We start from the raw sequence: 27,511 nt of genomic DNA, 5'->3' as shown, positions 1-27,511 counted from the left end.
GAGAGAGGGAGGGAGGGGGGAGAGAGAGAGAGAGAGAGAGAGAGAGAGAGAGAGAGAGTTTCTAAGCCAGGAAGATTGTCTTGCCCCTGACACATACTATCTGTACTACCCTGAACAAGTCATTTAATATCTTGGCGATCTAAACAGCTCTCTAAGACTTTAGATTTTGAAAAAGTTGCTAACCTCAATCCTAGAAGGCATTTCCTTACTCTGTACTACTAAAATCACAGGCCCACACCCCATCTCATATATCTGTATACACATATATGAACCTCCCCTATCTAAAGAGCCTTAGCTACTCAAAGTCCTCATGTAAAAGCAGGAAGGAAAGATATCACTTGGTAAATAGACAGAAGTCATCAAAGTATATGTATATACATATATACATATTTATATATGTATATACATATATGTATTTACATAAATACAGATACATAACATATATACACATACATACATGTACATATACCTTTAATGGACTTAGCAAGTTCCTTATATTATTTCTTATTTTTAATCTTGGTTTATACCATGTGTCTATGTTTATATTTGTATATGTAAGAGAGAGGAAAAGAGAAGAGAATAGAAAAGAAAATCAAAGGATCACAGGTTTAGAAGACACCTCTGAAGTCCCCTGCTCCAAACCCTCATTCGTCAGATTAGGAAACAAGGAAACAACAGCCAAAAAAGTTTAAGTGACTTGTCCAAGGTCATAGTCAATGGCAGAGCCAAGCTGCAAGACCATACCCTGAGACTCCAAAGCTTGTTCTTTTTTTTTTTCCCACCACATTGGCTTACAGTTACTACCTATGTTTAAAAATATTATTAAGAAATCAGATGAAAAACATAATTTTAACTCAACATATTTCATAGTGATACAGTGGAAAAATATAACAGCTATTAAGCACATGCTGTTTTCAGAGCACTCTTCTAAGTTCTGGGGAAAATTCAAAATTTAGATCAACAAGATAAGACAATCCTTGTCTTCAAGGAATTTACATACATTTAAATGACATTAGACTGTGTTATTGAAAAACTGATAGATACTAATAGGTTATACTTGTAGGGAAGGTACAAGAGAATAAATGATGTCAGCTTTGAGATATTTTTAAAGAGGAACATTTTAGTTCTTCTTGACAGCAAAAACCATGGAAAATCAACATTAACAACTTCATTAATGATCTAGAAGAGGCAAGCAAACAACCCATTAATTAAATTCACAGATGATTCTAAATTGAGAGGTGCTGTAAATGCTAGGACAGAGACATGATGCTACAGAGCTTGGGAACTGGCAGAATAAAATTTAACATGGAACGAGGCAGCCAACACATCCAAAAATACTTCTTCATGTTTATCTTACACAATTCTCCAAGTTATTTCAAACATATTACATTATCAATCTCTGTAGTGTTTTTGGGATAGAAAGATGCATATCGTTATCTGTTTTGCTACCTGAGAAACTGAGGCATTGAATAATATGTTGTCCCAACTATATCTGAGATATGAGAAGGAAAGGATATTAAATCTTGTATTTTGACTTCTGGCTCATTGGATGAAATCTTCTTTCTAACTAATGAAGGGGGAAAGATACCAACTAAAGTTGAAGAATAGACTTAGGGAAATTTACGCACCATAGATGAGGCATTTTGATATGAAATATCTGTTTTGTCATACAGGTGCAAGGGAAACTACCCTAAGTAAGCTGATGCTAGATGGTATATGAGTGTTAGAATGATAAAAGAAAAAATTATATGTGTGTATGTATGTGTGTGTATATATATATATATATACATATTATACATATATTATTACATATATATGCATATTAGCTTATAGTTAGAGAATGCTTTATGGTTATTGTTAAGTCATTTTTCAGTTGTGTTGTTCTCTTTGTTTTGCCCCAAAGTTATTTAAGGCTTTCTTGGCAAGGATACTGATGTGGTTTGTCATTTCCTTCTCCTGCTCATTTTACAGATAAGGAAACTGAGTTAAACAGGCTTCAGTGACTTGCCCAGGGTCACACAACTAGTAAGTGTCTGAGGCCAGATTTGAACTCAAGAAAATGAGTCATCCTGATTCCAGGCCCAGCAATCTATCCACTGTACCACCCAGCTGCCCTGCTTTATGGCTAAGGAACACTTTAACTCTGAAAAATAAGCAGTGTCAGTATTATCATCTCCATTTTACAGGTGAGGAAATTGAAGCTCAGGGAAATTGAGGCTCAGAGAGAATTTTTTGATCATGATCATAAAGCTAGCAAAAAATTGAATGGGAATGGGAACATCTACAGTATATCTGGAGAGAGGAATGCATATCATTATCCATTTGGCTGCTTGGGAAACCGAGGAACTAAATAATATATTGAACATATGTAAATCATAAATTTAGAGTACCCCTTGAAGGGACCTTCGAGACTATCTAGCTTAAACTCCCCATTTTACAGATGAGAAATCTAAGAGCCAGAAATATTATGTTACTTTGGCCGGGGTCACAGAGATATTTAGTAGCAATGCTGGAATTCAAACCCAGATTGGCTGACTCCAAATACACCATTTCTTCCATTATTCCAATCTCCCTCTCCAAGTTCTATCTTCCAATTCCTACTCTGTAGCTATTCTGCTACCTTTTCATTCCCACTCATAGGTAGAATAGCTTCGTGGTTGACTGTTTTGACTGGCCACAAAATAAGTCTCTGAGTCTCTGAGTAGTTACAGGACACAAGTGGGGAACGCAGTATTAGTAGCCTCGTGCCGTAGAAGTTTGACCTTTTCTCATCCCCTGCTTCCCCTAGATGTTTCCCAGCTAGTAGCGCTGCGTGAAATATATGTAGGAAACGACGTCTGTGACGTTTTCCTTTTGGCCAGGTAAACACCTAGCCAAAGGTAGGCAAAGAGAAGCTTAGTCGCCTTGTTTCACAGCACTTGAGAGAAAGCATCATTGGTCCGTGCTTCAAGAAACAAAGGAGAGAACTGAGTTCATTTTGAAATTGTTTACTTTTATTGTTGTTAGTTTACTTTCTCCACTCTTTCCCTTTGTCTTTTGAGACAGGGACTCTGTTGAGGTTTTAACTTGGGCGATCGTGCAGATCAACTACCTTTGTTTTCACTGCCTTCTTTGGCATGTGCAGGCTGAAATGAGGTTTGCTTTTACTTTTACTCTTTTATGGGAAGAGCTAAATCATTCTAACGCGGCTAGAAGGGATGCCACTCTGTTCTCTGGCCAGCCAACACCTGCTGCTCTCAGCAGTTGGAACCCAAACTTTGGCAAGTGATTGATGATTGCTCTCTCCCTTTCCTTGACAGGATAAATACCCTGCTCTGATCTCCTGGGTCTTCCTGTCCGAATCCTTATACACTTCTCACTTCTAAGCATGTACATTTTCAAATAAGGGTCAGAGGAGGAATGGGAAATGCAAATAGTCTTATCCATACCTGCTTGGGTGGGGCATTTGGTTAACTGTGGTTGAAATATGGTTGTGCAGAAGACTAAGGCTGAGTCAAAAGAATAGAATATTAACACTTTAGTTACTATGCTAGATTGAGTGCTTTTTCATTAATTTATTTTGATTTATCAACAATCACTTCCATATGCTTTAGAGTTTAAAATTTTTCTCCCCTTTCCTCCCCACTACTCTCCCCAAGATGGTGCACGATCTGATATAGGCTATACATATACATTCCCATTAAACGTATTTTCAGATTAGTGATGTTGTAAGTAAAAATTAGAACCAATAGGAGGAACCACCAGAAAGAGGAAACAAAACTCAGCAGAAGAGAAAAAAATAGCAAACAGTATGCTTTGATTTACATTCAAATTCCACAATTCTTTCTTTGGATGTGGATAGCATTTTCCATCATGAGACCTTTGGAGATGTCTTAGATCCTTGTATTGCCGGGAAGGGTTAAGTTTATCAATATTAATCATCGCACAATGTGGCTGTTGTTGTGTACAACGTTCTCTTGGTTCTGCTCACTTCACGCAGCATTGGATTGAGTGCTTTTGAGAAGCATCTTGGCTCTGTGGAAAAAAGTGCTGACTTTGGATTCAAGAAAACCCGGATTTAACCAGTGCTCTAATACCAATACAAGTTGAGTCACCTTAGGTAAACTAAAATGAGTGAACTCAAAAACTCATTAAAAGACTTAAGTTCATATCCAACCTTAGACACTTACTAGATTTGTGACTTTGGGCAAGTCATTTAATCTCTGTTTGCATCAGTTTTCTCAAATGTAAAATGGGAATAATAATGAGACCTACTACCCAGGGTTGTTGTAAAGATAAAATGAGATAATATTTGTAAAGTGAATAGCACATTGCCTGGCACATAGTCGGAGTTTTATAAGTGCTAGCTATTATTGTTATTACTACTAATTAGCATTGTTATAGATGTTTTTGGTCTGCCTTTGTGAGGGGAGCTGATATCTGTGAGTACCCCTCAGATGAAATCACAAGTTAATTTGTTTGTTTGTTTCATGGACTTCTTTGGCTGTCTGGTGAAGACTATGGAGCTCTTGTCAAAATGTTTACAAGTGAATAAAACACCTAGATTATAAAGGAAATCAATTATATGGGAACAAAGTTATCAAAGTATTATAAAATAAATCCCAGGACCTTCTAAAATATATCTATGGACTTCTTAGTGGGTGATGGACCCCAAGTTATGAACTCCTGCATTAGATGGATCAAAATTAAGTGAACCAATCATGTTTATAGAATTATTCAGCAGCTAGGTAGCCAGTCATATCATTACCACAGCCACCTCCATCACTCAAAAAAAGATTCTCTTAATAATTGCTAACTTATCAAGTATTTCATAAAAAAATATCTTTTATACACAGGATATTTCACGTTGTCTCTGTCCTCAAAGAGCTTACAATCTCATAGGAAGAATATAACAAGTAGCTAAGGTTGATATGAAGGATAATTGGATAAGTACAAAGGAGAAACCCAAGAAAAATGTTTTGAAGAATTCAAGGGTAAGGAGGTGATTAGCTTTCATGCCTTTCTCTTAGGAAGGAAAAAGAGAAGAAATGTAGTCCTAAACCCTGTTTCTCATGTCTTGTGATATAGAAGAAAGTATACAAGGCTCAGGAAACCTGGTTTCCAATCTTGGCTATGCCACTTAACAAGCTATGAGATATTGGCTAAGTACTTCACCCTTAGGTCTCCTCTTCCAAACCAGCTATATAGTAGGAGATAACAATACCTACCTTGCCTACGTTCCTCACAGGCTGTTGACAATCAGATAGATGATTTAAAATGTCTAAAATGCTTTGTAAAATAAGAGGGAAATAAATATTTATTAAGCACCTTCTATGTGCCAGGCACTGTACAAATATATCAGTTGATCCTCATGACAGCTCTGATAGGTAGGTGGTGTTTTGATTGCCACTTTACAGTTGAGGAAACAGAGGTAAACAGAGGTTAGGTAACTTGTCCAGGGTCACACAGCTCATAAGTACCTGAGGCTAGATTTGAACACAGGCTTAGCACTCAATCAACTGTGCCACCTAGTTGCTGAATACTTCTGTAAATGTAATGAGTTCACTTAATTTTGATCCATCTAATGCAGGCGTTCATAATGCAGTGTCCACCAACTACTAAGAGTCCTTAAATATATTTCAGAAGGTCCTGGAATTTGTTTTATAATACTTTGATAACTGTTTCCATATATTTGGTTTCCTTTATAGTTCTATGTGTTTTATTCACTTGCAAACATTTTGAGATAGGGTCCAGAGTCTTCACCAGACAGCCAAAGAAGTCCATGAAACAAATAAAAAAAAATTAAGAATTCCAATTGCAATCTAAAGGAATTTTTTTTAATTATAGATGAATTCTGTTTTTTTATATCACAATCTTTACTAGACATACAGAATTTTATTTTTCTTTGAAACAAAATAAAACAGCAAAGCAAAAACATTGTATACAATTTTCTGCTTTCATAGTCCCAAGCCTCTATGCCAAAAGGAGGGCAATATGTTTCATTATTGATTCTGGAAGACTTTTTAAAGAAGAAATAACAGGGCAGTTCTCAGGACTCCATATGAAAGAAAAGTAATGAAGTCATGGAATAGTTCTTCCTTTTCATTACTTTTTTTTTTTCCTGCTTGGTCTTGTTGAGGTCTGTCATTTACCAGTGGTGAAAAGAATGAAACTAGATCAAATTATAGCTCAGGTCCTAATATTGTCATTCTCTTCTGACAGGTGTTATGTAGAAGACAAAAGCTCCAAGGTGGCCTGGTTAAACCGATCTGGCATCATTTTTGCTGGACATGACAAGTGGTCCCTGGACCCCCGGGTCGAACTGGAGAAACGGACTGCTCTGGAATACAGTCTCCGAATCCAGAAAGTGGATGTCTATGATGAGGGCTCCTACACATGCTCAGTGCAGACACAGCACCAGCCCAAGACCTCCCAGGTTTACTTGATCGTCCAAGGTAAGCTGGGAGGGGACTGGGAGGGCAAAGTGAATCAAAAAACCTACTGTGGATGTAGAACCTTTATCTCACTAGATCTCAGACCACTATCTATATGCACAATCTTACTTTAACTGCTAGGTTGTTTCTTTTTAATTACAATAGCAGAAGGGTATTTAAAAAACTGGATTGAATAGAATCCCTAGAGCAGATTCTTGTCTGTATGACCCATACTGGTATCTTATAGACAGCTAAGTGATTTGGTACATATATGCTTGTACTTGGAGTCAAGAAGATCTGAGTTCATATCTTGCCTTAGTTTAGCAGTGTGACCCTGGATGAATTACTAAACCTCTCTGTGCCTCAGTTTCCTCAACAGTAAAATCGGGATAGTAATAGCTATCTTGCAAGGTTGTTATGAGGAGAGAGAGGGGGGAAAGAGAGAGAGAGACAGAGACAGAGACAGAGAAACAGAGACAGAGCGATGGACAGAGAGAATTCTTAACATGTAGCTATAATACTACTAGTAGCTAACATTTATATAGTGCTTAAGGTTTTCAAAGCAGTTTAGATAGATGATTGTACTTTTTAGTGCAACTTTATTTCATTATCTAAAAGGTATAAAGAGTATACTTAAATAAGAGATGATCTATGTCTGTCTATCTATCTTTCTAAGATAGAAATAACTGAGAACATCTGCTAGATTTCTGCTTTATGTCAGAAAATTGCTTTTATGTTAAGTCATTAGGGGAAAGCTTTGTGACACCAAGCAATATGACACACACTGAGATCCACAGACTCTTGGGTGCTGCATTATCTCTCAGATAGTAGAAGATATAGATGCTTTCCTGGGTGTGAGATAGTTTGGTTATCTTTGGTCCTCAGCCCGGGGACAAACAAAAACAAAACCCCAAAACAAGAAAAGGCAGTGTCTGTGGAATGCTTTCACTAAAATGGAAGCATTTTGAGAACAAAACCTCAGTGGCCTTGGTATTGAAAGGATCCTTCTCAAGCTCTGTTCAGGTTAACTTCTGGTCTTGACTGGGTCCCAGCAAGACTGAGTGTTGGTCATCGATCTCAATGACACAGATCTATAAAGGTACTGGGAGCAGGCTACTTATGAAGTATGGTATCCAGGGGACAACTGATTTAGTATTGTAGAAGATGGAGACCCTTAATGCAGTTCAATTGCTCCCCCCCACAACAATCACACCATGGGGTCCCTTTTCCCTGCAACTGAAGGCTGAGAACACATATGACCAGCTGCAGAATTTTACTGCAAGTGAAATCAAGCCACAGACTCTTTCAATCCATCTATCAGCAAAGATCTAAGCATCAACAAATATTAAAACTGTGTGTATGTATTCTTGATTTATAATTTTATGTAAATTTTATGCAAATTAGCCATGGCCCTGGGGCTCCTGTCAAGATTCCAAGGCAGTCAGTAGTGTGGCAAAGTTTGAACGCAGCTTCTGTTAATGTGTTATGGAATTGATTATTGCAGGGTTTAAATTATTGCTCTCCCAACTCCTCTGATTAATAGATTGAAACTGGAATAAAATACATTAGAGACTGTCAGGTACAGGGGTGGTTTAGTCACGTAACCTCTATCTTGGTCCATTTGCAGTGGCTGACAGCTTCATTTTATCACCTATATTTGGAAGGTGTATCGACTGACTTACAAAATCTCTGTTATAAACCGGAGGCACAGTGGAGAGGAGTCCCAACTCTCCCACTTTTCAGATTATAACCTTGGGCACAAGTCACTTAATTTTCCTCAGCCTTTTTCTTCATCTGTAGAATGGGAATGACAATAAAGGAACTATCTACCTTCCAGATAATGAGATGATGTAGGTAACCTAATCTGTGACTTTAAAGCATGATAGAGATGGGAGATATTATCATGGCTTGGTTGCCTGGAACATAGTTATCAAAACCTTTTGAAAAATGTTTTCCCTGGTTTGTGTCTTTGGCTTAGAGAGAAGCCAAGTCAAGTCAACAAGTATTTATTAAGTATATCATATTTGCCAAGCCCTGTGCTAAGCACTGGGGATCCAAAGGAAGGCAAAAAGCAGTCTCTGTTCTCAAGGAGCTCACAGTCTAAAGGAGGAGACAAAATGTAAACAATTATACACAAATAAGATATGGAGAGGATAAAGTGGAGATAATCAACTGAGGGAAGGTAGCAGCATTAAGAGGGATCCAGAAAGTCTTTTTTTTTTTTGTAGAAGATAGGATTTTTGTTGGGATTTGAAGGATTCCAGGAAAGCCAGGAAACAGGAATGAAGAAGGAGAATCTTGCATTTATTTATTTTTAATGTGTTTTATTCAGTAGAATATAAATTCCTTGATGGCAAGAGTTATTTCCCTTTTCTTTGTATCCCTATCACCTAGTACAGTATCTTGCTCTTTCTAGATGTTCAATGAATTTTTTGAAGGAATGAAAGAAACATGGACTTTGTATATAGAATCTATTTCTTCCTTTAAATATATAAAGGTAGGACACATAACTGAATACTAATTTAGGGTCCGGATCCTTTATGAGGCTTTTCCCCCCAAACTCAACAAAAGTAAAGTCAAAATAAGAGGGATTTGTTGAGCACCAACTGTATGTTGGGCACTCTGATGAGCACTAGATACGATGCCTTGAATACCCATCATGATGCAGTCCTCTTTATTTCATTCCAAAGGTCTAGCTGGAGGTTGACCAATACAAACCAATTCAACAAGCACTTATTAAGCACTTACTATGTGTATTATACAGGACTAGAGTCTGAGGATACAGACAAAACTGATTCTACTGAGGGATCAGCTCTTTTATTTGCTTGCCAAACAATTTGAGGTCTCTTGTAGACCTTAATGTTATTGGAAGCTTCCCCGGGAAACCAACACAGGATATTATGTATGGAATATTTTCTTCTACTGGATAGAATTTGATATTCTTAAATGTTTGTGTTATGTTCCTTTCAGAGTCTGCCAAAACTAGAGAGTCTTTGAGTTGGAAAGAACCTTAGTTAGCAATAATTTCATCCACTCTCTACCTGAACAGGAATTCTTTCTACAGTATTCTCAACAAATGGTCATGTGACCTCACATGTGGCTCACTCCATTTTGACCAGCTTTCACTCTAAGGAATTTAGCTCTTCTATTGACTCCTCTGTTTCTCTATAATTTCTAGGCATTGCTCCTAGACATTAGTTAGGTCACCCATTAGAATGTAAGTTCCTTGAGGATAGAGGCCATTTTTGATTTTTCTTTGTAGCTTAGCATATTGCCTACTACATAATAATTGCTTAATAAATATTTTTTGTTTGATTGATTGACTTAGTGTGGGAAGGGGAGCTTAGAAACCAAATAGTCAACTTCTCATTTTATAGTAGAGGAAAACAAGGCCCACAAAGGCTATTGTGTAAAGCTACATAGCTAGCAAATGGCCAAGAATCACCTCTTAGGCCCTGATGCAATTTGAAGAAACAGCTTTTCCTCTGAATTTAATGGTGATTAGGTTCATGTGGTGAACTTGAGTTCTTACTGTCAAAGTTCCAGATTTCTTTACCCTCCCATTTACTGTTCAGTAGAGATGGGGGGGGGGGGAAATAATTTCAGGCACCAAAACTATCCTTAAGGAGATGTGAAGAGAGAAAGAAATTTCCTTTACCTTATTTTTTTATCTTATATTTAATATATATATGTTTATAATACATATAATATATAATATATATATATAATATATAATATAATTATAATATTTATTTATATTTTTATAATATATTTATATTTAACTTATATATTTATTCAGGTAAAATCAGATTCAAATGAGCATCAAAGACAGCCATTACAGGGAAGGGGGTATGGAAAATCGTGAAACTTTTACCCTGAGGGCAAATGTGTGGCAGAGGTAGTAGTGCCTCTTTGGCTTAGCAATGAGGGTGGAGATAACCTCATGGATGATTTTATATGGAAGAATCTTAAGACCTTGTTAGCATCATCTGGGGAAGGTCGTCCCTTTGTCCTCCCCTACTTTCCTGAATTACCACTCAGAAGCCAGGTTGTAGCTGAGCTTCATTAACCATCTTATGTGAAGGACTCTGGCTTAATAGTCTGGTCAGCAACTCTCTGCATCCTACTCTTTCAAAGATTCCTCTAGAGTCAAGTCAAGCCAGATTGACAAATATTTATTAAGTGCTTAGTTTCTGTACAAGACATATATAGATCTGGTTGATTTCTAGTGAAACTCCACAGGCTACTCTACCTCTCAACTATGAATCTAAGAGCTGTAGGTTACTGTTCAAAGTCTATTCCTGGCTCCAGCCCCATTTCTGAATTTTTAAGAATTCAACCCCATGGTATCACCTTTCAGGTGATCCTTGATCCTTCTCTCTACACAAAAAAAATTTTCAATAAACCATTCTCTTCATTCCTTTCTTACCATTATAAAAAGAGGATATAAGAAAAGTAGAGATATTATGGTATAATGAATGGATAGAAGGCAAGCCTCAGAACCAAGGAACCTGGGTCTAAGTCCTCACTCTAACACATACTGAGTGTGATCATGCGTAAGTCTCTTAAACTCTCAATGTCCTAGAAAGTTCTTGGGATATGAGGGCAACAAAATGGCACAGCTTATAGAGTGCTAGCCCTGGAGACAGGAGGACAGGAGTTCAAATCTGACCCTAAACACTTACTAGCTAGCTGATTCTGGGCAAGTCACTTAACCCTGTTTGCCTTAGTTTCCTCATCTATTAAACGAGCAGGAGAAGGAAATGGAAATCTATCCTAGTATCTTTGCCAAAAAAAACCCCAAAAAACAAAAAAACAAAAAACACCCAAATTGGGTCATGAAGAGTCAGACACAACTAGTTGACTAAACAAAGACAACTCCCCTACATTGGTAGAGGAAATTTTCTTACCATAGAGCCTTTTATATCAACAAACCTAAGTTTAGTTCCTATCTTTATCCTGTAATAAAAGATATTTACAAATGGGATTTTCAAGCATAAATAAAGAGGAATCTTTCTTCACAGAGTGAACGTCATTTGTAATCCAACACTTTATCAAAACACTTTTATTGGAATATAGATGGGATTTTACTGGTCATCTGATCCAACCCCCTTATTTTATAAATGAGAGATTTAATGTACTGAGAGATGCCATAAAATGCTTAACATCATATAAGTAGTCAGTGGCAGAGCAGGAATTGGACACTTGATTTCCTGACTCCAAATCTGGTGCTTTTTGCAGGAGACAACACTGTCTGGGACCTAATTGTCTCCTTGGCTGGGCAGCTACTTACTACCTCCCTTTTTGGTTTCACTTGGTTCCCAATATCCTGAATCTGTTCAATAGTCTAGTCTAGCTGATGTTCCTTTAGCTATTGTCCTTTGGACATTGAGAATCATAGATTTTTAGAACTAGGAAAAAAAAAAAACAGGATTCTAGAATCACATTTTTACTGCAGGAAGCTTCATTTTACTTATAAGGGACCTGAGGCCCAGAGATGTTAAATGATTGGCCCACGGTCAGACACCTTAGTGAAGGACACAATTTTTGAACTCATGTCTTCTTACTCCTATTTCAGCTGTCTTTCCATTGTTCCACAAAATCATTTTCTCAAACTTCTTTAATTTGATATATGAAGAGGCAGAGAGAGGCCCATAGACATTAAGTAACTTCTAGGTGACAGCTGCAGTTAGTGCCAGAGTAGTGTGGAGTCTTGAGCCCATCTCTATAGATTCTGAGTTCAGTGCTTTCTAGAAAGTACCCTGTTTTGGTGGTGTTGTGAATAAAACACTGGGCCTGGAGTTGGAAGGGCCTGAGTTCCAATGCACCTTCACGCATACACCATGATCCCTGGACAAATCATTTAACCCCTTTTTGCCCCAGTTTACTCAACTGTAAAATAGAGATAATAAAAGCACCTACCTTGAAGGGTTGTCATGAGAATCAAAGGAAATAATATTTGTGGGAAGGACTTAGCACAGTGTTTGGCACATAGTAGGCTCTATATAAATGCTTATTCCCTTCCCTGTGTGTCAGGATCCTTGCCGAGGCCAATAGGGTTTTCAGAGACCTTTTAGAGAAAAATTGCTTCACAGAAGATTGTTCAGAAACCCTTGAGGTTGCCTTAGGTTAAGTCTGCATAGTATCACATAGCATCACACCATTGGGTACCCCCACCCGAGACCTGTGTTTCCCAAAAGAATTTTGCCTAAGAACACTCTGGGAATTGAAAGAGATTTACAGAAGCCATAAAGGCTGATCCAGGAGGCAAGAGAATAAAGGATATGCCAACAATGAGGGGGACCAGAGACCTTTTGGAGCAATCCAAATTAAATTAATCCAATCACTTAATAAACATTTTTGATACACAATTTCACATATGCTATTTTAGAAGATGGTGGTTCAAGAGCAAGCCTTGGAGCCTTGAACACCTGGATTCAGGTCTTGCCTCTGATCCATACTGGATGTGACCCTGTGCAAGTCAATTAATCTTTCAGTAATCTAGGCAGCTCCCTAAGACTATATGCTCCAGAGCAGATATCAGTCTACATTGAGGGAGTTTCCTTACTGGAAGCTCCTTACAGCAGTTAAATTGCAGATCAGAGGCCTAGTTCCAAAAAAATGGGAAAAGTATCGCTGACATTGAAAGTTTCTCATGCTTCTCTTTTTCACATTGATTGGAACAGTTTGGGTAAAATCCCTAGAGTCTTTCTCAATTAGCCAGTAATTGAGACAGTACAAAGATCCACTAACAAACCCTCTTTTGGCTCAACATGTTTTGTACCTTCTCAAGTTGACCTCACAAAGTATTACTGTATTAAGCCAATTCATTCTTCCCAGAAGAAGAGCAAAATATTTTTTTCCAAAGCAATAGAGTCAAAGAGACCCCAGAGACGATCTATTAAATGATAATTATCATTTTATAGATGAGGAAACTGAGGGAGAGAAAAGTTAACTGACTTGCCTAAGGCATTCAGAGAGTAAGCTGGTATTTGAAACCGAGTGTTTTTCATGTATCCCAACTCAATTATCCAGAAGACTCAGAAATAACCAGAATTTAATCCTCATATATTTTCCCATAAGATACAGAAAGACTGCATGCATTCCTAGAAATGGTGCTATATTTTCCAGAGGCAAATATGTGAATAAATTCTAACGAAATTGGGCTACAGTAGAAACTAGAATGGACCACAGAAAAGCCATGACAAAAAAGAGCATATTACAGTGCAGAGGACTTCTGAGTTCGGAGAGCAAAAGACTTGTCTCTGCCACTTACTGAGTGATCTTGGGAAGCTCACTTAACATCTGTGGACCTTAGTTTCCTCCTCTGTATAAAATGAATGAGTTGAACTAGATGACTATCTAGAATCCAGAAGATATGAATTCAAATCCAGCCCCAGATATTTTTTTTTAGCTGTGTGAATCTAACCAAGCTATTCAAGTTCTAATTGCCACAGTTTCCTCATCTGTAAAATCAGGGTTAATAATAGCATCTACCTCCCATGGTTGTTGTGAAGATAAAATGAGATAGCATTTGCGATATGTTTTACAAATAATAAAACATCATGTAAATGCTAGGTATGATGATGACAATGATGATGATGATGATGATGTAAGAAGAGCAATATGATAGAGAGGTTAGAGAAGTGTAATAATGGTAGTCAAAAGAGCTGAATTCTAGTGCTATCTTTGCTACTAATCTGTTTATATAAATTTGATCAAGTCATATACATTGTCTGGACCTCAGTCTCTTCATCTGCCAAGTGGACTATATTTCTAAGGCATTTTTTCAGATGTGCATTCTATAATTCTGAAAGATACTTCCAGGCATCTACCTTATTATTAACCTGAGTGAATTGATATTGGCTAGATCCCACATATGACCCACTCACTTCCAGTTTCCCCTGTCCATGGTGCTACTTTCTGGTACTAGCAAAAGAACTTGTCTATGAAAGGTAGAACCCTAGTGGAAATGGGAAGAATTGTGTTGGGGGTGGGGGCAAACAAGAAGGGGAAGTACACATACCATTTCTTACCAACCCATCTGCCTTGTAATTAAGCATGTCAGCACTGATAAGCACCTCCATTATTTTTCCTTTGAGTCACATGAAGCTCTGTTCTAAGGATTTTGGTAACCTTATTTTTAAAACATCTCTAATACTGTACTTTGCAGAGGACTCCCTGGAGTTAGATCTAAGTAGATCAAGCCTTTAAAAATGTTAGCAGAAGAATTTCTTGGTGACATTAGAACAAAAGTATATCTTTGAAACATATTTCATCAAGTATATTAATGTCTGATAGTATTTAGGGTCTCCTCTTTGGGAAAAAAAAAGCTTTTTCCAGTCCCAATAATTTCTCAATTTTTTTTTTATTAATTCAGTGAATGTCCAATTAAATTTAAATATTTAAAGAGGAAAATAGCCTTTTTAATAGAATGCATGGGACATTTTTAGTATCTAAAATAAAATATAGACAAAAAATCCCATCAACCCACTTGCCCACAAAAAGTGACATATGTATGTTTCTGTAGAAAAGTCACACATGTATGTATCATAATGGTATGTTTGTTGCAGCAACAAGTGAGGATTGCAAAATCTTCACCATGGCTCTGAAGACACTGTACTTATTTCATCAAGTCAATAATCTATGATTTCACTGGTGTGGATTTTCCTTTTACCAGTCCAATCATAGCTCTTCTACACCTTAGTTTTGGTTTTTATTACTTACTATGGCTAGAAAATTTCTTACTCTGAGGCAAATCTGTTGATGAACCACTCCAAACTTAGCCAGGTTAGACTTTAGACATATACACATACAATCACATATACGCATATGTGTGTATATACAGATACATGTACATACATATATGGATATATCTATATATGCATATATGGATAGATAAGTAAAGTGTAGTGACTGACTAGGGCAGCTAGGTGGCACAATAGATAGAGTACTGCCGTTGGAATCGGGAAGACTTCTCTTTCTGTGTTCAAATCTGGCCTCAGACACTTATTAGCTTTGTGATACTGGCCAAGTCACTTAACCCTGTCTGCCTCAGTTCCTCATATGTAAAATGAACTGGAGAATGAAATGGTGAACCCTTCCAGTATCTTTGCCAAGAACACCCCAAAAGGCAGTCACAGAGAGTCAGACATGACTGAAATAACTAAACAACAAAGTGACTGACTAATTAGTGACCAGTGGGCTTTGATTTTATACTTAGTTAGATCTGAACCTGGCTAGCCTCACCTTGGCACTCTGAATACATACATACTTATGTATACATACATATACACTTGTATGTTTGTTATGTGTATACATGCACATATAAATGTGTGTATGTACACATATATATGTAAACATGTATCTATATGAGACAAAGGCAGAAAAAAACTTGTCAAAAACCATTTATTAATTTACTTGTTCACAAAAGAAACTGACAAGATAATATTTTGCCATGTGTTCATATAGGATGGTAATGGCAATTTAAACTATTGATATAAGAAGAATACTTTTGAATCCCACTTACTTTGCTATGCTGCCATTTATCACATTTGTTTACTATATACACCTGTCTTGGGTTGTTCCTATGTGAAACCAGAGAGGTCAATTTTTACTTTGTGTTTGGCCAGATTTTTATGCAACTAAAATTCAAAATTCAGTTAGCATTGCTTCAAAGTTTTATAATTTGTTCTCTCTTGTCTGTATTTTTGTCTGTCTTTCTCTCATTCTCTCCTCTCCCTGTCTCTCTGTATCTGTCTCTGTATATCTCTCTGTCTGTCTCTCTCTGTCTCTCTATCCCTCCCTCTCTCTTTGCCCTGACCTAACATATTGTGCTCATAGTGAGAGAGGTCATTCAATTTGTGCATCTTCTGCTCTATGCTTTAGATATAACCATAGCTTTAAAAAAAAAAAAGGACCCTGTCTTAAAGGCAATACTGCTCCCTTAGTTCATTCAGCATACAGAAGAAGTGGTGATCTGTCATATATCAGGACCTTTGTTGTTTAATCATCTTCATTAAATCAATATAATGAAAACAAAGGAGAGAAGATCCTCTCCCAGGGGCAAATTTCCTAATTTATTTTTTTTAAATCCACATTCTTACATTAAATCCACCCATGAAAAAAAAACTGTTTTTTAAAGATACTGAATCTGAGCTATTGAGATAATTTTGGTCTAATTTAAAATCCAGATTGAAAGCCAAATTTCCTGTCTCCTGTTAATCTTAAAACATCCACATAAATTTTAAATTTTAATGAATTTTAATATCTGTTCCATTAACTACTCTAGAGCAAAATGTTATAAACCATAAATTTCCTTAATGAAGAAAAAGCCAAAATTTAGCATCATGTTCTAATTTCTGAATTTGTAAGCAATCTTTTTTTAAGTATCCTGTTAGAATTATTTAATACTATAGGTCCCATTCTAACACACAGAACTCCAAGGTCTATCTTGTTTTATTATGCTATGATTAGATCATAAAATCGTAGATTTACAGTTAGAAAGAGAACTTAGAAGTTACCCAGCCCAAACCCCTGTATTTAATAGATGAGGAAATAGAAGCCCAGAAATGTCTAAAAACCTATCCTTTGTCACCTAAATGGCAGAGATATGATTTAAACCCAGATTTTCTGATTCCAGAATCAGCTGGTTTTTTTTTTCATGACATCAGTTACATTGCATTAAAAATGTTTAAAAGGTGGAGAGGGGGGCAGACATTAGCTTCTGCTCAGATATTCTAGTGTTGTTGTTATACAGAAAGATAAGATGTCATAATGGAATTTAGTGTGCAGATCTTTCTGTCTTAAGGACATTCATGACCAAGTCAGATTATAAAATTAGGTGAATGATATTGTGTTTAGAACTAGTACTTACAGAATTATAATCACCACTATTGACTGTTGGATACCTTTAGAATGAGTAAATTCAATCTCCATTTAGACTTTAGCCTCCAGGGCAAGGGTTCTTAACTTGGTATACAGAGGGAATCCATAACTTGGATGGTAAAAAAACAATCTTTATATTCATTAACCTTTGCTTTCCTTTGTAATCCTATGTATTTTATTGTATGCACTTAAAAACATTATTCTAAGAAGGGGTGCTTAGATTTCACCAGACTGACAATGGAGTCCATGTTACATAAAAAGGTTAAATACCTCTAGTGTAGTTAGTCAAATGACTTTATTATGTGTATTACATGTGTATATATACATATACCTAAATGTATATGTTCATATCATGTACCTACAAGCATATATTATATATGCATATAAACATGCTCATATACACCCATACTTACACACAAGTATGCTCTGGAAAGGAATTTTTTTCCCCCTAGATAAAACTCTCTAACCGCTGATGAATCAGGCTAATGATCTTGAGTTATATTCCTTATAATATCCTAGCAGGGGTGGGGAATCTGTGACCCTCTAGGACCTCTAGTGCGGCCCTTTGACCGAATCCAAACTTCACAGAACAAAGAGTATGTACTTAAAGGGATGATCAATGAATATTTAGAAAGGAAAGCAGTGATCATTAAGTTCTAGTATGGCATTATTAAAAGCAAGTAATGTCAGAGTAACTTACTTTCCTTTTTTTGACAGTTACTAGAATGCTAGATCAGAGGAATGCTATAGACACCATATATCTGGATTTCAGGAAAGCATTTATTATAATTTCTCATCTTGTTCTTGTGGACAAGAAGGGAAAGATATGTACTACATGGAAGTTTACTTGTATGGAGTAAGATTGGTTGAATAATCAGACCCAGTGGAAGGTCTCAAGTAGAATGCTATAGCAATCTGTGCTTGGTCATGTCCCATTCAACATTTTATTCTGTTGTTCAACATTATTCAATATTTTGCTTTGATGTATCAAATGTGCAGATGACATGAGCACCCTGAATGGCAGTCAGGATCTAAGAAGAACTGCACAAACTAGAATGATGAGCTAAATATTATCAAATAAAAATTAATGGGTATAAATGTAAATATCCTTTTATTTCCTTTTGTTTGGGCTTTTGATTTCTTAAATGAAAGGCATTTCCTCCACCAATACAGATGAGTACTTCTTCTATAACTTTTACTCTTAGAGAATTTTCTAGATTACAGGAAGGTTAAGTTACTTGTCCATGATTACACATATATACATGGAGCTTGTATATATCAGTGGCAGGGCATGAACCTAGGTCTTTCTGAATTTCAGGACAGTCATCTATACTACTAGGGTCCAAAAAAAGTCCTCTTTACAAATATACTATCATGGGGAGAGGCATGGCTAGACAGTAGTAGTTCATATAAAACCTAAGGGTTTTAGTGAACCTCAAGATTAATATAAGTCAACAATGTAACATGGATGTCAAAATAGCTAATGTAATCTTAAGCCATATTAAGAAAGGCACAAAGTCTGAAATAAGGGATGTACTAATACGTCTGTACTCTGTTCTGGAATACTATGTCTGTTTTTGTTTTCTAAGTACCATGTTTAAGGGTAGACATTGATAAACCCAGGGTGAATCCAAAGGAGGGTTACCAGGGAGGTGAAAAAACTGGGAACCATGTAGTAAGAGGATGGTTTGAAGGATAGAGTGGATCAAATGCCATACATGGAGCTTAGTGCAGTGCCTGGCACATAGTAGGTAGTTACTAAATGTTTATTGACTGACTGACTAAAATCCTATCACTGATAGTGTCCATATACCCAAGGGTAAGTCATTTAATGGCTCAAGGCCTCAGTTTCCACATTTATAAAATGAGAGGGGAGCATCCCTAACAGCTCTAAATTTATGATCCTTTGGTCTGTGATCCTATGTTTCTGTGAACTGTGAATATTTATTCTGAAGATGAGAAGATAGCAAGAATTTAATAGTTGTCCTTAGGTATTCGAAAGTCTGTCATGTAGAAAAGAGTTTAGATTTGTTCTGCCTGGCCTAACGGAGCTAAATTAGGAGCAGTGGGTAGGTTTGATTTCTGCTCAGTTTCAGGAGAAGAAAAAAAAAACTTTCAAAAAGTTGAAGCTGCCCATATGTGGAACGGGCTTTTCCATGATACCAGAACTTCCTCCTTATTGGAGTTTTTCTAGCAAAGGATTGATAGTCAATTATCAGACGTGTTGTAGTTGACATTCCTTTTAGGGTATGAATTAGATTTGCTGACCTTTGAGCTCCCTACTACCTTTAAGAATGTGGGATACAGTGATTTTTGTCTGGTTCTTGTATCAAGGAAGTGCACTGGGGTGTAGGACAATATTTTGAACAAAAGTTTCAAAACATTTGCCTTACGTAGATTCAATTAAGAATTTAAAGTACAGGAAGGAACTTGGAGTTATGATTTTGCTTTCACCTTTCAATCCTCTAGGGAGGGACCAGTCTCAGCCAATTCATACTCCTAGGCATTCTACATGAATCTGCAGCTGTGACTCATATACTAATTATTAGTGAGTCAGAATCCACCATGAATCACAAACTTTCTCTCCTTAGTTGCTTATTGTGCTTATGACCCTTGAGAAGTACTGAATATTTAGGGGAACTTTAGTATGTGACAATGCCCATACCACAGTTGTTTCTCTATTCCCTGCTTCTCCTTGGGCAACTAGGAGGGATTATTTAAATTACCTGGAGGTGCTTCTTCTTTATTTTTTTTTAACTGTTTCACTCTTAGAATCCCCTGCTGGGCAGTTTATTGAACATATATAAGGAGATTTTGATCTCGGGTATTTAAACAGTGAGAAGACATGTCAAATAGTAACTCCTTAGTATCTTTGACATATATTTTTTATACTAACACTATTTTTATACACACGCTCATTACCACCTACTTTTAAAATATTTATTTTTAGTTTTCAACATTCACTTTTATAAGATTTTGAATTTTAAATTTTCTCGCCTTCTTTCCCCTCCCTATTCCCCAATACAGCATGCAATCTAATATAGGCCATATAGGTACAATCATATTAAACATTTTCCATATTAATCATGTTGTAAAGAATAATTAGAACCAAAGGGGAAAACCATGAAATAGAAAATAAAAGCAGCAGCAACAACAAAAGGGAAAATAGTATGTTTTGCTCTGCATTTAGATTCCATAGTTCTTTCTCTGTATGTGGATAACATTTTCCGTCATGAGTGTTTTGGAATTCTCTTAGATTGTTGCATTACTGAGAAGAGCTAAATCTATCAAAGTTGATCATCACACAATGTTGCTGTTACTGTGTACAGTGTTTTCCTGGTTCTGCTCACTTCTCTTAGCATCAGTTCATGCAAGTCTTTCCAGGTTTTTCTGAAATCCATTTGCCCATTATTTTTTTATGGAACAATAGTATTCCATTACATTCATATACTACAACTCGTTCAGCCATTCCCCAGCTGATGGGCATTCCCTCAATTTCCAATTCTTGGCCACCACAAAAAAAGAGCTGCTATAAATATTTTTGTACATGTGGGTCCTTTTCCCATTTTTATGCTCTCTTTGGGATACAAATCTATGCACAGTTTTATAGCCCTTTGAGCATAGTTCCAAATTGCTCTCCAGAATGATTGGATCAATTCATATCTTCAAAAACAATGTGTTAGTGTTCCAATTTTCTCACATCTTCTCCAACATTTATCATTTTCTTGTTTTGTCATGGTAGCCAATCTGATAGTTGTGAAGTAGGTACCTCAGAATCATTTTAATTTGCATTTCTCTAATCAAATCACTAATCAATAGTGATTTAGAGTATTGTTTCATGTAGCTATAGATAGCTTTAATTTCTTCATCTGAAAACTCCCTGTTCATATCCTTTGACCATTTATCAATTGGGGAATAACTTGTATTCTTATAAATTTGACTCAGTTCTCTATATATTTTGGAAATGAGGCCTATATCGGAGACATTGACTGTAAAAATTATTTGCCAACTTTCTGCTTCCCTTCTAAACTTGGTTGTTTGCAAAACCTTTTTAATTTAATGTAATCAAAATTATCTGTTTTGCATTTCATAATGTTCTCTTTCTCTTGTTTGGTTATAAATTTTTCTGTTCTACATAGATCTGACAGGTAAACTATTCCTTGCTCTCCTAATTTTTCTGTAGTATCACCCTTTATGTATAAATCATTACCACCCACTATTGCAGAAATTTTCAAAGAGATATTCTTGACTTTTCTATCTTCAATCTGGCTTGCATAATACTTTCAGGCCCATCTTCCTCATGCATAGATAAGGCCATGTCATTCTTGTGCTCAAACATGTCCAGTAGCTTCATATCATCTACTGAAAAAGGTTAGACTCTTAAGCTAGACATTCAAGGTCCTCTATAATATAATGCCATCCAAATCACCAACTTCCTCTCATATTACTCCCCTCAACTTCCCTTTATTCCCTGGCAAACTAAATTATTTGGTATTTCCTGTATATACCCTGAACCTTCCCATCTCTATGGCTTTGCTCTTCCTAATTCTTCTGCCTAGAATTGCAACTTCTTCCCATCTCACCTGCTGGATACCTGTTCATTATTTAGAGCCCAACTTGAAATTCAGTGCTTCTTGGAAAAATCTCTTTTATATCTCCGGGTATGTAATGTATGCAACCTTTCCCTCTCTAGAATCTTACAACACACTTTTGATTTGGCACCTTTCATATGTTATTTTCTATTATTGTTATCTGCATATGTTTCTTAACAACTGCCAAACTGTTCACTTCATGAGAGGATATCTTTTCTAAATTTTGCTTCTCTCTCAAAACCTAATGTTTTGCTTATTCTACAAACAATAGGTGCTTAATATCAGCTTGTGAGCTCCTTGGGCCAAAACTTTCTCATTCCTTTTTTTCTATTAGCAAATTGCCTGGCACCTAGTAAGCACTTAAAAATGTTTGTTTGCTATAGATTTTTGTTGAATTGAATCTCATATTAAATTGAAAGTCATAAGACTTTTCTAACTTTATAAATTCAAGTATCTAATACTCAAATGAAAACAAAGGCAAGTGCCTCAGTAATACAGGTTGTGATCTCAAAATCACTTTAAATGACCTTAATGCCAGAATGATCTAAGTGACAAGTACATTGAGTTTGCTGAACACAATGAGGTTTAGGGCAGATGTTAGAATATTGACAGAATGACTGCTCAGTGTGGCAGTCTCAGCTCAGGAGATGCCCCAGACTAGAATAGCAGCTCCTGGTGCTGCTCTGAATCAAAATGAGACTAAACTTTATAGTATGGTGTGGAGATGCTAGTGAAGAGCCCTATGGTATTCTAGGAAGCAGATTATACAAGATTTACCCATATAATCAATCACTGTCTTTACCTCTTTTCTTCTCCCCCTCTTTCTGTGCCTATTTCTCATTTTCTTCCATCGTTTTTCCCCTTATAATTCCAGTAGGAACTGTTGCTTTGATAAGCTGTTCCAATTATACCCCAAAGCAATACCAAGCAGGAAAAGGGAATATCCTCTACAGGAAGTGTCCTCAATCCTTCTCTTCTTAAGAACTGATTAATCCAAAACACGTCTATATTTGTGAGGAAAACTTACTACTACAGGTATTTTTAAAAGCCAAATGGTTTTGCTATCAGAAGCAGCATGGGACAAAGGAAAGTAGCTCTGGATTTGGAGTCAGAAGATTTGGGTTTAGGGGTGTGATGGAACCAGCTGAAACTGACTGTGGGGAGTCCGTTGTATTTTTTTTCTTGGTGAGGCAATTGGGGTTAAGTGACTTGCCCAAGGTCACACAGCGAGTACATGTTAAGTGTTTGATCTGAGATCGGATTTGAACTCAGATTTGGTCCTCCTGAATCCAGGGCCAGTGCTATATCCACTGCGCCACCTAGCTGCCCCCTAGTTGTTGTATTTTCAATGTAAGCATTTACACCTCAGACAGAAATCAGCAAGCACTACAAATTGGGGCTTGATTTACTCTTTTATTCATTGTCTAGACTTAAGAAAGTGACAGAGATATGTTAATAATTCAGATTAAACTTAAAAGTGTGTCTTGTTTTCAAAGAACTGGTTGTTAAACATTTACTAGCAGACTCCCACTTGGGTTCAAATTCCACAGGTGTCGCTGAACACCTATGTTAATTTAGGTTAGTCCCTCCACCTCATTAAGCCTCAGTTTCCTTATCCATAAAATAAAGTTGTTGGATTAGATGAAATCCAAGGTCCCTTTCAGCTCTGAATCTATTATTCTACAATGCAACAACCTTATAGAATATGTGCCTGCCTACCCGTTCCCTGGTTTCAATGACAAAGATATCTCAGTACAACTTTTAACATTATTCTCTCTTTGGATCTTAGTGTGAGTGATTTTCAGACATGGAATCCCTTCTGCTTGGAAAACTAGAATGTCTGGACCTTAACTTTGGTTTTTGGATACTCTCTTCCCATTCCTTAGCTTCCAAATGGTTGTAAATTATTCTAGAACACTCCTTGCTTCCCCACTGTCCTTTCTCTTTGTCCATTTTTGCTCTTTTCTGAAACTTAAAGTGAACAGGGTACTACAAGAGAACAATGAGGATTGATGAGAGGTTATTTTTTTATTTTTAAAATTTTATTCTGAACTTAAGAAATAAGACAAACTTGTCCATGACATAGCAGAACAGAAAAAAAGACAATTGTACATGAAACTACAAATTTGCAAAATGTTATGTACAACTTTGAAAGACAATAAAACAAGCAAAAAACACCTTCCACACACCCATGACTATTAGACACCATTTCTTCCAAATAACCTGGTTTTCCTTTTGTATTCCTCAATGTCACCACACTCATCTTTTATTCCAGGTGTCCGTTCCTCCTAACTAGAGGTTGGTTTGATGTACATTGTTCATTTAGCCCTGATTTCATTCAATTAGAGGTAGTATGACCTTGAAGAGAGAGTCCTGCCTCTAATATGTACTGGTTGAATGACCCTGGGCCAGTCATCTAACCTCTCAGTAACCTGTACATCTCTCTAAGACTATTAGTTGCATAGAACATGTGGATTCCACCTTGATAGAGGGAGTTTCCTAACTTAGAAGTCCCCTATTCCCATAAAATCAGAGGCCTAGTTCTGTCTAAACATTTTAATGATAAAAAGAACCCAATTAATTCTTTTTTTAATTTTTTAACATTTATTTTAAAAAGTTTTTTGAGATCCAAATTTCTCCCTCTATCCAGCCTGCCCCTCACCCATTGAGATAGCAAGCAATATAATACCTGTTGTACATGTGAAGTCACACAAAATGTATTTCCATATTAGCCATGTTACAAAAAAAAATTAAAAAGCAAGAAAAATTAAGAAAAATGCTTCAGTCTTCACTCAAGAGTTCATCAGTTCTCTATCTGTAAGTGGATAGCATTTTTCATCATGAGTCTTTTAAGAACCCCATTAATTCTTAAAGAAATTCTTTTTATCTGGTTACCCTCCCCTTGTGACTAGCTACTATCCAATATAGACTTCCTTTACTTTACTTTCTTACACCTCAATTTCTTACTATACCTTTTCCCATCCCTGCATCTTGACTCTGTACACTCTTTTAAAAGTCTTCCCATTCTACCATGCTCCACTGTACCACCACCACCACCCACTCATCCAGCGGAACAGTCTCAGTGCTATACAGAGCAACAAAGACATTTCCCTTACCGAAAAGGTAAAGGCCAGTATACTCCCGTTGGGGCCTATCTCAGTAAGGTTACTTTTTTTTCACTATTAGAGTTTGCTTTATCCTGTACTGACATAATTTCTTTATGTGGCCAGGTTTTTGAACAGAATATACTTTGGTGTAGCTGAATTTTCGATACAAATTCTAGAGAACCAGACTTCTTTTTTCAGAGAAAATGCCAGCTCTGCCTTTGCAGGAGGCCTGAAGAAAGTATAGCTGTCTTTGGAATAGCAAGCATTTCAGTCCTTGACTCAGAAGTGAGCTACTCCCTAGCATAAATAGAAGATGGGAAGAATAAAACAAACAACAAGAAAGAAAAATTCTTTTTCCTTTCTGTCAGGTCCCTTCTGGCTTCACTCAACTCTCTATACTACCTAGATCCTGTGGTCAAATATTTCCAAAAGGGCAGTACACTGATACTGAAATTCTTGCTTTTCTTGATCTTTCACCATCACAAGCATGACAATTCCCACCCTGGATAGCCCTTTCATTATATACTTTCTTTATTCTCAGGATACTAAGCATTGCTCAATAAAGTCATGAAACAGTGATTGCTGTTTAATTGCCAACGGGGCCCCACTGATGCTCAGTAAACCTTTTACTCATTCTTTCTTGACCCTAAAGTACATCTGCCATAGAAGCTCTTCCAAACCTTTTCCACACTCTTCAAGCCTTACCCTTCCCCACAATCTTTGCACTCACTCTTAGTGGATATCATCCTTTACTAAGAACATTAAAACTAACTTTACATTATTTGTTTCCTCCTTTCCAACCCAATCTTCTTCTGTATTTTCGTCCTTCTCTGTCTCAACTTTCCATCCATTTTTTTCCCATTAGGCTGCAATGGGCTTCTAGGATTTCACCTTTCCGTACTACTTCCAGAATAGTCCAATGATCTTTAAGACTCAGCTCAGATGAGACCTTTCCCAAGAACCTTTCACTGATCAGCTCAGTCGGGAGTGATCTCTCCCTCTAACTCCTAAAGCACTTTGTTTATACATCTATTAGATGGTAAGTTCCTGAAGGATAATAATTAAACCTTATTAATTTTTGTATCAACCAAAATAACCACAAAGCATAGTACTTAGTTGTTGTTGTTGTTTTTCTACATAATCTGTCATTTCATTGGTATAGGGAATTTCTGAATAAGGAAACTCCATTTATCTTTGCAGAGGCATTTCACATGTAACAGTAAAAATTGCTCCTGCTTATGCAGTGATCTAAGGTTTACAATGGGCTTTAAGGTTACGGAGTTTTCCCTTTGGAACAACTCTGCAAGGTAGGTAAAGGTATTATACTCATTTTATAGATGACACAGCTGAGGCCCAAGCTAATGAAGTGCTTACCCGGGTCATAAAACTAGTAAGTGTCAAAGCTGGAACTTGAATGCAAGCCTCTTGACTCTGGTTCCCCAAAACCACAATACTTCAGTCAGTATTCAATAAATGTGTTTATTGAATGAAAGAATGAAGGAATGGAAGAAGAGCTTCCATGTTTATCATTGTTGATCAATAAAGAGTCAAATGCTTTACAATCAATGGTCAGTAAACATTTCTGAAGTGTATACTATGTGCCAGAGACTGTGCTATGTGCTAGAGATACAAATAAGGAAAAAAATAGTCTTTACCCTCAAGGAGCTTACAATCTAATGGTACATCAAGAACCTCCATCTTTCCTTCCTCTCCTTGTGCAATGGGCAAGTTTTTCAGTGAACTTGGTTTTGTTTTCTTCATCTCTAAAATTTCATCTATGAAACTCCCTACCTTATTCCTCAAGGGTGTGGTATGTATTATTTAAATAATGTTCATAAAATACCCTAAATCTATCAAAGAAAAGACTTTTGTTCTCTGTGCTGGGCATCTGCCAGTATGAGGGCATGTCTTATCTGAAGGAAAACTAATTATTTCCCCATGAACTCTGCAGTCAGATGAGCTGCATCAGAGCTAAGCGTGAGTGAAAGTGAGAGCAGGCCAGATTGTTCTGGGATGAGGAAATTGGAAGGGTTTGCGAGACGAGAGGGAGTTCCTAGGTGCTGATTGGTTGCTGAGGAGATCATGATTTATGATACATTTAAAAATATTCTTCGGGGTGAAATGGTTTATAGAAAGGGAAACATGGCTTATTCTTTAATATCCTGAAGTATCTGAAAACCTATGCAACTTTCATTGATTTGTTCTGTACTGGATAATACTGCTGTTTAAAATCGATCACATATTTACTTCCCTCAGAATGCCTATATGGCTGTAAACCATTTTCCTGATGAGTGGTACATTCCCTTCCCTTTCTTTTGAATCCATGATTTTTTTACAGACTCCAAGTGTTAATACAGATTTCTTCAATCACCCTTTATTCCTCCCACCATTTACCCTTCCACCATTAACCCTCAGGGAGCAATCACTCACAGTGCCCTTAACTCACTCGCGCTCTCTCTCTCTGTGTGTGTGTGTGTGTGTGTGTGTGTGTGTGTGTGTGTGTGTGTGTGTG

The 27,511-nt window shown here is 36.7% G+C and overlaps 1 protein-coding gene across 1 annotated transcript in view; it reads left to right on the top strand.

Moving 5' to 3' along the window:
- The window catches only part of LSAMP (limbic system associated membrane protein), an 800,294-nt gene that overhangs the window by 454,521 nt on the left and 318,262 nt on the right, over positions 1-27,511 (top strand). Inside the window, exon 2 of the mRNA XM_027867837.1 lies at positions 6,202-6,434. Coding sequence (XP_027723638.1) covers positions 6,202-6,434 — 233 coding nt within the window. The remainder of the gene's footprint in view (positions 1-6,201; positions 6,435-27,511) is intronic.

This window comes from Vombatus ursinus, unplaced genomic scaffold (assembly GCF_900497805.2).
Source record: "Vombatus ursinus unplaced genomic scaffold, bare-nosed wombat genome assembly UNPS02001419.1, whole genome shotgun sequence".
Taxonomy (NCBI): domain Eukaryota; kingdom Metazoa; phylum Chordata; class Mammalia; order Diprotodontia; family Vombatidae; genus Vombatus; species Vombatus ursinus.
This window is presented reverse-complemented; position numbering and strand designations above follow the sequence as displayed.